Source organism: Ostrea edulis, chromosome 3 (genome assembly GCF_947568905.1).
Source record: "Ostrea edulis chromosome 3, xbOstEdul1.1, whole genome shotgun sequence".
In the NCBI taxonomy this organism is placed as follows: domain Eukaryota; kingdom Metazoa; phylum Mollusca; class Bivalvia; order Ostreida; family Ostreidae; genus Ostrea; species Ostrea edulis.
The window spans coordinates 15,049,206-15,061,448 of NC_079166.1; the positions used below are offsets into that span (position 1 = coordinate 15,049,206).

A 12,243-nucleotide genomic window follows, 5' to 3' on the forward strand; every position below is an offset into this window, starting at 1 on the left:
GAATGAAAAAATATAGTACAATGCATCATTTCACTAAATGGACTTCTTGAAATTAAACTGATGATAATCAATTATGATTAATACTACCCATTACGATTGACATAATGGCGGGACAGTCGTGTAATCGACAGCGTTAAAACAGAGCATTAAACTAAGCATATTCACTGTATTTGACTTTTTTTTTCACTCGCTAGAGAAACAACCTTTCAAACAATAAGTAAAATTTATAATTCCATAAAACTAACCATTTTCAGTCTTCTCGTTTTCGATCCTATCTTCCTCTGGTTGTTTTTGTCTTCTTTGCTGTCAAAACCCACGCTATGAAAAGTAGTTCATAGATATTCATGCGCATTGTTTATGTGTCCAAAAAAACTGATCTTGTGATTTTAGCAATCATAAAAATCTGAAACTATTAGATTTGCCTTTGTTTGTTTAATTTTAGCTCCAAAAATCTAAAATTGATCTTGATTTGCTAAATTATTGAATATCAGAAAAACTACTTTGTATTTCGGAAGTTTCTTCTTGAACGCTGTTTGGCTTTTTGTTTACTTTTTCTATGTTGAGCTATTTATAGTAAGGAATGCGATCAGCGTGCCTACAGCCAGGGCTTTTAGCAAAGCCCGGCTAAAAACTAACCACAGAACAAGCTATTGCGTATTGAATCAGCTGAGATATATCAACGTCATATGCAGGTAACAATGGAATATTCTATCATTGCAAAGATAAAAGGAATACCGCGGTCCTTATTCTACGATATACCTTCATACGAATTAACTGATTATGAGAAAGTTGATATACTTTTCGCCTGCACTTCAAGTTTTACTAATGAAATGACGATGCACATACAAGTTTTTCTTGAACTGTATTAAAAGCAATTGAAATAATCCGTTAACACCAAACTAAATACATGTACATGAAATTTGTTTTTTCAAAATATATTTAGTATACTCCTATCATCTCACGTTTTTTTTGGTCAGCACAAAATAATGTAGGCTATTTCGGAAACTGACATGATGTCACAGTGACCTAATTCGTAGCTATATAGGTAAACGATCGGCTGTATATTTCTGAGCAGTACTAGAATAGAAATAAATTTCTCTATTTTCGTGTATGATGCAGGATAACCTCTGTCTCGAATTGTTTGAAATAAAAAACGCCTCGGCTTTTATATTTCAAAACAACATTTCTCGACCTCGGAGGTTATCCTGCAACATACACGAAAACGCGATCATTATTTCTGAAATATATCACGAGGTTGATCACGAAATGGGCTGAACAGAAAGAGTGAGGTTTTTAACATCTCCCCTATTACGATGTTTAGCATCAGAAGATAAAATAAAACACATTGGAGAAGAGTGTGATGCTAATTTCTCCTTTATCAAACAATACAACATGGAATAGGATTGAAGAATAAATTGCTAATTTACATCAAGCTTTTAACATTTTCGCTATCTCAGTGTAGACCAACATGAAATGAATGAAGAATCATGCTACGCCTAACTAAACAGAGAGATGCTTACCTCTCCCGTCTCACAGTGAGTTGTCTGGTTGCATTGCTCTGGATTCTTAACATGGTTGCACCAATAACACTCCGCTAATATAGAAATTATTAATACATACGTACACATGTATATGAAGATAAGAAATAGAGAGATATTCATCAAAAATGTATCACATGATTGATAACAAACAGTTTTGAGATTAAAATACCATATTATGTAGACTCTGGATTAATTGTTTACGCAATCATTTTTTTTCTAATATAAGATTAAATTTTTTTTTTTTACTTTTTCTTTGAAAATGAAGTCGAGTTTATCATAAAGTTGTTTATAATCATATAGGTAACCAGGTTTGAAGAATATGCATGCGGTTTATACTATGCATTCACAAAAATGACTAATGACAGTTGGTATGGAAACATCAACGAACTGTTAATCATATTTGTTTCAACTTTCATTCATTTTGTTTTTATGTGAATCAGAAATGCGCTTGAAATCAGTACAGTCCCTGAAAAGTTCTACTTTACTATTTTTGCATTCGTTCACCGTGTGTTCACCATGCGGTCACCGTGCGACGTCCGTGCGTTCACCGTGCGCTCTCCGTTTACAGTTTTGTGCTCACCGTGCATTCACCGTTCACCGTGCGTTCACCTTTCACTGCCTTTCGGAACACCAAAGTGAAAGGATCGATTTTCATAGCAAGGCAAAAATGAAAAAAGGAACGTGTGCGTAAGAGTGGAAGTAAATTTTCTTATTATATCAGAAATTTAGTTTATAATGTACAAATATCAGGATTATCACCTGCGAAAATTCAAGGAAAACTGCAGATCACTCAACAATATCAAAGAATAGAATAAATCATTGTTATCATCATTACAAAATATAAGTATTGTTTGATTAAAAAGTGGGAGAAGTTCTGAATGAGAGAAAAATGTAAGAGACTGCAGTTATGAATTCAACCCGTATTCATGTACAAGTAGCAAGGAACGAGCAACGAGCGCTTGTACGTGTACGAAAATGAGGCAGTTTCAGTTGATAAATACCTCACCCCCCATCCGAATTATCATTTTAACATTTTCAAGTTTGGGCAAAAGCACAATTTATTATATTTTATTTGGTCTCACGTGATACGAATTTTATATCAGTCAATTATTTTCCTTAAGCCCCCCCCCCCCCCCCTCTCTCTCTCTTACTTAAAAAAACCTGATGCTACATTCAATGCATATTCGTGCTCGAATGTCAAATTGATTTGACAAGTATTTTTCATCATTTTACGCCTATATTTATGAAATACATTGTCAATAAATGTATTTACTCCTTTCCCCAAATTTAAAACTTTTGTATCGTTTGTCTCTAATATAAAGATGAAATTTTTCTCGTACATTTCTGCCCCACATATGATATACGTATAGTTTGGTACAATAAACAGTTTTATCCGCATCAAAAATATACAAATATTGCACAATATAAATGTAAATTCATGGTCACACTATTTATTTTGAACGTACAGATGTACGTACATTCAGATCGATATACTATATATACATGTATTTGCAATAAAGTGAATTACGCAAAATCTACGTGGGAATAAACTTTTTATACTATTTAGAAGCGTTCAGATGTCAACACGAGGTACCTGTTCTACCCGTGTTGTTTGTTTAATGCATTTATCTTGACTCCTTTTTATTGCGTGTAATCCAAAGACTGCGCTCGTAAATTTTGAAGCCATGCATCTACACCTGTAAATTCTTGGCGCTTATTACAAGACTATATTTATTTCACATGCATTGTCTAGACTTTTGTATTAAGAAATTAAATGCTATGTATCTTAAGTTAAAATATATAATACATGTAGTATACCGAGATGACGCACCAATATTCATGATTTATGAAAACGTCAACAATTCTAAATACTATAAGATATATGTCTCTATTTTTCATGTATACATGTATCTGTACATGTAATACTGTAAACAATGTACCTATGAAATTTGCTTTTGTTTGTGCATGATTGCTGTGTGCATTGATGTGAAATTTACAATCATTTCATGAGATATATAAATCCAGTACTTGCACAAAAATGAACAAACAGATGTATTCATATATGTATTATCTACCTGATTTAATATAAACTAAGTACAATCCAAGGGGAAAATCCGAAATATACCGAATAAATAGACCATTTTGCGTTCACCGCGTGCTCACCGTTCGCTCTGTGTGCGTTTACCGTTCGCTCTGCGTACGTTCACCGTTCGCTCACCGTTCGCTCACCGTGTGTTCACTCTTCAAGTGGGAAAGTAGAACGTTTCAGGGACTGTATATAATTATATCATTGCATAATTGGATTCTATCATAAACAACACCTGATATGATAAAACATGAGGAAATTGAACACGTTTACAATATAAGAAAAGTCTTTGTCATTCCACAGTTCAGTTTTGCTACTAAACATTTAGTGAAAGGACAGAACTGCTTAAGTGAACATGACATTTATCATCATAATAAAACAAGTGACGTAATAAAAGACCCTCTAGCGCAAACATTCGTGCATCAAAGGACCCCATTGGAAATAAGCTTTCGAGCTTTCATGGGTTATCCTTGGTATATATGTATATATGTTTGTATGCATGTATATACCGAATAAACATTTTTTTTTAATTTACTGACAAATGCAAAATTACCTGCTATGGACAACTGAATACAAACAACCCTATACTAATGGCTACATTTACAAATGAGTTAATAAACATGTAAATTACCCTTATTGTTTCCAACCAACGTATTTTGAAAATGGTGTTGTACAACCCCACAATGCGTATTGACAATTTTTGTGTGAATATTAATTGAGAGTGCGACATCTGTTAGACGCATGTTGTACGAAATCAAAACATTTAAAACAAGTTCATGATATTGGCTTTGCTTCAGGGGGTGAGAATCTAAAAAAACAAAACAAACTTACAACACTGTCCACAGGTTCTAGGACAGGCCTGTACCACACAGGGATCACTACACATCCCTTTATTCAGACCAGACAACCTCAGACAGGCCGCCGTATCAATGTCTGCACACTTTGAGTTAATGAATGCTGTAAAAAACATTCAGCAATCATTGTTAATATTCATGGGATGAAGAAGAGTGAAGTAACAAAACAAGAACCCCGCAAAGCGGGACATTCAATCTCAAAATGACATATTTGTAAAATCACATTCCTGTAAGTCGTATTGAATTAAAAATTCAAACACAAGACATTTTGTACATGATCATTCAACCGAAAATATTCCATTTATATTCAAAAATGAAATTAAGATCGTGGTGTAAGATAGGGTCCTTGAAAGTGTTCAAAAGTTCCTTTCATTGTGATTTCTATTAATTTCGCTATAAAAACCACCGGGAGTATCTTTATACAAAGTACCATTCCAGGTTGTGTTAAGAGATGGGACAAGAAACGAAGCTTAAATGTTGGGAATTTTCCACTTAATGAACATGCTCTTTCATTGTTAACCTTAATACCCGGTAGGAATGTAAGATTCTGTACAACATATCATTCCTGCAATTTTGAAATTAAACTGGATGGAAAAATTAACTTTGTATTTTACAGAGGACATAAATCATGATATTGACCTTGACCTTTCACCTGATACATGTATCTTCAACATCAGAGGATACTCTGATCTTTATATCACATATTCTTCCTGCAATATGCAATACATGTATATGTGGTTTAGATATGATGCACACTGCTGTAAACACATTTGAATGACCTGGCTAATGAATATACAAATTAACATAAACTTAACAAAAAAGTTTGGCAATTTCATTTGAATGTAGGTAATTTGTACTTCATTATTTTCAAGGTTTTATAGTTTTATCATTTTAATACGCAGAAAAAGTAACATATGAATGAATATCACAATATGCGCCACGTGAAGGTCATAGATTGGTGTTTTGCAAGTTTTGCTCAACAATTCGTCTTGATTGATTGAATGCAATTTCAAAGCAAACATTCACTGGGGTATCATTTCGAACACGCGTACACACAAAAACGCTGAAAGTTTGCAGAAACTTCAAATGGGAAAACGTCCACGAATCTCTAAAAATGAACGTAACAGTATGGCAAGCTCTTTTACTATTTATTCGTAAAATAAGATATCTCTTTAAATAAGAGAGATATCTCTATTTGTTAAAGAGATACATCTGTAAGTTAAAGAGATATCTTTTTACGCTAGGGAGATATCTCTTTAACTAAAAGAGATATATCTTTAAACAAATGAGATATTTCTTTACGCTTGGGAGATATCTCTCAAATCTAGAGAGATATCTCTCAAAGGGAAAGAGATATCTCTCTATCAATTTAAAGATATATCTCTTTAAGTTAGAGAGATATCTCTTTAAATTTTCAAAAAGAGATATCTCTTTAACCTAAAGATATATCTCTAGATTTTTCCCAAGGTGATCATAATGACTTGTCCCTGTTGCATTGTCATTGCAATGATGTAACCCTATTTTTTAACCAAGCAAAATACTTCTAGTGTACAAATGGCGGGAAAAATTGAAGAGGTGAATGGGGTAACATTGTCAAGTTGCCAAGAGGCGAAATCTAGTCTAGCTCGCATATTTCATCAATTTATTGTCTTTGTTGTTTTTTGTTTTTTTGTTACCTATATACATTTCACATGCGGTAAAAGCAAAATCTTCCCACGGGATTGCAGCCATCAGGGTGTTGCTAAAACACGGAACGGAAAACGGAACGGAATTTAAGAATTAGAATGATTAATGTAGATAAGATAACGGTAAAAATTGGGGGTGGGGGTGATTCATTTTGATTAAAATCAACAATTTGGGAACTGTTTACAAGCAATAAAACAACTTTATCTTATAATTTTGCATCATAAATTGATTAAGCGAATTTAGTTAAACGTTAGTATAAGAATTTACAAGGCATTCTACAAGAATTTTGAAATTTCGGCATTGACAGAAGTTTTAGCGAGCAGTGACACCTATGAGTAGAGAATGAAAAGAACACACGTGGTTTATATACCCCCCCCCCCCCCTGTGGCAAAACGTCATTAATGTACATGTGCATGTCTTTACACATAATACCGTGTATGTGTGTACTTACAACAGGGAGTGTGATATGTATAAAACAATAAGAATTCATGATCTTATTTAGTCAACAAGTTAAATATCTTGTGTTTGATTTATAATTTTTAAACTAATAGGAGACTTAGTAACCGCACGACTCCAATCCTAAATAGGGAGGACTTCTGGCAGTGAATTTTTAAACTAAATACTTGTATAGCTTAACATTTGGATTAATAATGAGATGACTTCTAATTCCATTCAAGCATAAATTCTGTGTTAGCTTTTTAGCTATTTCATATATTATGAAATAAATCTGTTAATTCCTCTTCTATTGGTTGTAAACTTCACCCTAGTTAACATCGGTTTTGTTTCAATCTTTCTTTCCCGCTGTATCTCTTCAGTTTCAACACTAATCCGCAGGATATCGGTAAATGTACTAACTTTCACATAGATTCATCCCAAATGAGGCAAAACTTTTTTCTTCATCGGGCTCGTTCACTTTAAAATTTGATGTGATACATAAATGTATATTGTACCAGGTGTAGAACTAAATTCAAATTAAGTTATCTTAAACATATATAGTTCGATTAAAAGCATATTCGATTTAAAAAGGCTATGTTTGGTGAAAATGTTCAAAAAATTATTTTATCTTTTACAATGTTGTTTTCGGGGAGGGGTGTGTGTGTGTACCTTTTATTCATTGGATGGGCTCATAAATATTTTCTTACGATACCAGCCAGAATAAAATGATAGAATTTGAAAGGGGTTCAATTATAATTCAAGTGTTTTTCAGTATGTTATCGTATTTATCTTTTCTTCATTTGTGAAACAACATACTGTCAAAATGTGGGAGGAGGGATGACAAAACCGGGAAAAAAGATGGTGCCAACAGGCGCTTGCTTGATGTTTTTATTAAAACTTACTATGCAGATTATTAAGCAAGCGTCTGTTGGTACATTCATCCACAAAATACACCGTGTAAAAATACATGATAATGCATTAGTATGAGGTATCAATATGAAATGGTGGATTCTGAAGATGACTTCCTGTTCTCTTTGTAATTTCTGCATCCCTTGTTCATAGTAAGCCCTTTGATTTTGCAAAATGTTGACCTCCTCATAACATTATTGCATAATATATTTTCCGTTCTGTTCCGTCTTCCGTTCCATTTTCCGTTCCGCGTTTTAGCAACACCCCAGTCATCATGGTAAGATTTGCTTTGGCGGGTTTCCGTTTTAGGGAGAATTCCTTAACTTTTCAAACTAATAAAAATATTGGAAAGAGATATCTCTTTCTCTTTGAGAGATATCTCTTTTTCAACGATTAAAGAGATATATCTTATACTTTGAGAGATATCTCTCTAGGACTTCTTAGAGAGCTATCTCTTTAAGTGAAGGAGATATCTTTCAAAGTAAAAGAGATATCTCTCAGAGTAAAAGAGATATCTCTTTAAGTGAAAGAGATATCTCTTAAAGTATAAGAGATATCTCTCTAAGTGAAAGAGATATATCTCTAAGTGAAAGAGATATCTCTCTAAGTGAAAGAGATATCTCTTTTTCAGAGAGATATCTCTTAAGATTAAGAGATATTTCTCATTTTAAAGAGATAAATCTTAAAAATAAGAGATATCTCTTTAATTTAAAGAGATGTCTTATTTTTCGAATAAATAGTAAAAGGGCTTCCCATATAACAGAGCTATCGGGATGCTTACTGTGGAATGTCGTCAATAGAGTGTAGCGTGGTAATTTAATGTCCATCCCTCGACTATCAGTCGACTTTTGAGCCGTTATCGGGTGACAGGACAAATCAGCAACATAGCTTCAAGAACGAACCGTTAGGTTACAAGATCCCTTCGCAAGAGAGATAACAAAATAGGAAATGCATTATTGACACAAATATCAAGGGCTTAAATTTGAAACGGGATTGGGGGTTCAAATAAAACGAAAACAATACATTTTGATATTGTTATGTGTATCTCTGTTATTGTAGCACTGCATTTATATGTCTACCTGTGGTTGTCATGGTTTCAGTCGTGGTTACCATGGTTTCAGTTGTGGTTGTCGTGAGGTTTGCCAATTGACGTCGAATACTTGGCGGTGACGGGTTGTGTCTGTTACACAGGTCTGTGTTACAGCAGTCACCGTTTAAACTGGCTCTCCTGTTAGAAGACCTTCGTCCAATTATTAAAGAGTTTCCGCCCGGACTCGATCCAAATAATCGCGCACACACCTGTGTATTAAAGGTATCAACAGTAGAGGGTTAGCGGTATATGTAATACGAAAACATGTGTTTTGGACGAACATAGGTAACAAAAGCATAAAAGTTTCGGAAGGTAATACTCACGTCATTGGTTGCACATCCTAATCGGTAAGTCATGCTAAAGTCTGCTCCTAGGGACTCACTAGCAATGCACTGTAGATGTAAGCAGAGGAAATAAGAAGATTAAGTGTTTAGGTGTCCTAAAGATTCACAGACAATAAAGATCCACATGGCTACATGTACATACACATCCTTATGCTATACAAACCTATCAGGTGCATACCATGCTATCTGCGGGGCATTCCATGGTAGAGTTGCAATCATTTACGTTGGAAACAGAATCGCATTGATAACATTTCAGTGCTTAAAATACAAATGTGACAGTTAGATGCATGGAAAAACTTATATTAAAAAAATCAAATTTACACCGTTAGTCCTATAGAGGGAACTTTTCAGGCTCTTTACTTTAAATACAATTATAGGAGAGCGATAGAACGTTGTAGAGAAGGCTATAGATAGTGAGACGTACGACATTTTCCACATGTTCGTGGACATAACTTCGATAGACATTGGTCGGAACATATGTCTTCTTCATTATTGAACGCAAGACAAACGCTGGCGTCGATATCATCGCATGTTTGTGTCAGGACACTGCCGATGACGCAAAGGCACACCACTACATGGTAATAAAACAGTGCATTCATCATCTAACGTAAACTCTGCGTGTAACTATTAATGTATTTCACTTTGTTGTTTGAAAATAATCTTCATCAACTGACTTACCAGCTAAAGTTGTGGGAAACACTGTCATCTTGGTATATATTCAACGGAATTAGCTCTTATCTTTCTTATCGGAAATCTAGATTCTTATACAGAGAATGACCGACATTTAATCAGTTTATGTAAGCTACATGGAGTTGGAACGTGTTCAGTTTTTTTTATCAATACAATACGTTAATTGAGGTTGAAGGTAAAGGAAATATGCAACGTACATGAAATAAGATTCTTATTGTGCCGTGAGCAAACCTGCTCCGATACTAAATTTATAAATGAAATGATAATGATAATGATAATAATACCGTATGGCGGGTTTTTCCGCGGGGTGATAAATATGGCTTATTTTAGTGGTTAGATAGATTTTCATTCGCCAAATATACACCCAATTGTGACTTAAGTATTTACAAGAGAAATAACTCTTTCCTATCTGCCAAAATTGATCCCGCTAAAATTATTAGCATACCTTTGATCAAGCAAATCGCCAAATTTTAGACACGCGTAAAAAAACGTTATACGGTAATAATAATGATAATAATAATGATAATGATAATAAAATTTATATTGCGCCTCATATAAAACACATTACTCTAAGCTGCTTAAAAGGGTAAGAAGTGGAATGCAACAATAAAACACAATTAGATGACGGTAAAATTATCAAAATAGAACACTATAATTAAGATCGATAGCTAAAAGATTTTTTGGTAATACAGTTTATACATGTTAGAATCCAAAAAAGCTATTTAATGAAAAAGGGTTTTATGACGTGTTTTGCAGATTTCAAGACATGTTGACTTCTTGATGTCATCTGGAAGGTCATTCCAGAGATGTGCTGCAGCCCAGTTAAGTTATGGCGTTGTCCATATTTTTTGTTCTGATTTTTGGCACCAGAAGTTGCGACTTCGATTCTGACCATATTGGTCGACTCGGCTTGTATTCTATTAAAGTACTTATGATGTAAGACGGTGCAGATCCGTGGAGGGAGCAATATGTATAGGTTGAAATCTTGAATTGGGGTCGATGATGGATATTAAATTAATGGAGTTCCGCCAGAATCGGAAATGTGTGTCCCCTTTTCGGCGAACTCGTAACTAGACGAGCAGCAGTATTATGCATCCGTTGCAGCCAGTCCAATGTTTTTTCCAACTCCAAAATATAGATAGTTTTCATAATCAAGTTTAGATGTTACAAAGGCGTTAATCAGGGTTTTGCAAGCTTCATTTGTTAAGTAGCGTCTTATCCGCCCGATATTCAAAATCTGATGTTCACATGATATGACGACTGTTGACATTTGTTTTTCCATTGTATGAAGTTGATCGAAAAATACGCCTAAAATTTTCACGCATGTTGCACTCTTGATAATATGGTCCCCCACCTTGACATGTAGTGTAGGGGCGCAGTCTAACTTTTGTTTCGTTGAAAATAAAATTAGTTCAGTCTTGTCTTCACTTAATTTAAGAAGGTTTGATGTCATCCAAGATTCTATGTCTGCGATGCAGGATACCATACGAGAATCGTAGTCTACCCAGTTTTATTCTGATTATCATGTACATTTATGTGTCGTCTTGCCTTTTTAAAGTTAGATGATAAAGGCTGGTCTACTTTCCGAATGCTCCATTCCCGAAAAATTAATGGAGTGTTCAAACCAAAAAAATGAGGTCACAGGTGGATTTTAACGATTGTTAAGCCGTTCTTGTCACACTGATTTTGACTACGGATTACTCCGTTTACCTGATCAAGATATATGGCTCACGGCGGAGAAGACCAGTCGACAAGGGATACTTACTCCACTTAGGTACCTCTTCCCACTTTGGTATATCCAGGGGTCCGTGTTTGTCCAACTCTATTTTTTATGCCTTATATGAGTTATGAGATTGATATCTGTTCGTTCTCTTCACCTTTCCTTTATCAGATATGTTTAAACAATGCTCAAAATTCAATACGGCCAGCCACTTAGGTATATATAAGAAGGGTACATACATGTTTAGATATAGTCTCTATATGAATACAACTGCATAACCTACACATACTACATTTTCACTAATTGCTCTAGGCATTGTCATCCGTTAGGTAACATTGGAATTTATTCATATTAATGAGGAAAGGCGCGATTGTGTAAACATCAAGATGATGAGAAGTGCAATGTTTCAGGGATTTTCCACCTCCATCTCTTCTTATGGAATTCTCTATCATGGAAGAATTTAAAAAAAAAATAATATTGTGACTATTTCTGTAAAAAAAGTGAGGATACCGAATAATGATCACTGCAATAAAGCCTATGAAAATTAATTGTATATTTTTTAACGTCTCACTCGAGAATGTTTTGCTCATATGGAGATGTCACCATTGCCGGTGAAAAACAAGAGATAAAAGGAAACCTATATTTGCACGAGCAATTGAGAAAACGAAGAAGACATTTTTTTCTTATGGTAATATATATATATATAATAAAGAAAAATTAGTTAGAACGCCGAAAATAACTCAACCGGTTTCATTTTCAATTTTCAAGAGTTATGACATTATTGCAATAATGATAATAATTGAGTTATTTTCGGCGTTCTAATTTTTCTTTATTATATTATTACTTGTGTGGATATTTACTTATATTTTGGAATATATATATATATAT

The 12,243-nt window shown here is 34.1% G+C and overlaps 1 protein-coding gene across 1 annotated transcript; it reads right to left on the bottom strand.

Annotated features, from left to right (window-relative positions):
- Positions 1–849: 849 nt before the first annotated feature.
- Positions 850–9,674, bottom strand: LOC130053264 (uncharacterized). The gene is made up of 7 exons (XM_056160197.1): positions 9,624–9,674; positions 9,370–9,516; positions 9,124–9,203; positions 8,925–8,993; positions 8,591–8,810; positions 4,459–4,584; positions 850–1,594 (listed from the first exon to the last, which is right to left on the bottom strand). The coding sequence occupies exons 1-7, from the start codon at positions 9,649–9,651 to the stop codon at positions 1,497–1,499; spliced, it is 768 nt and encodes a 255-aa protein (XP_056016172.1). The 5' UTR covers positions 9,652–9,674; the 3' UTR covers positions 850–1,496.
- Positions 9,675–12,243: the final 2,569 nt, after the last annotated feature.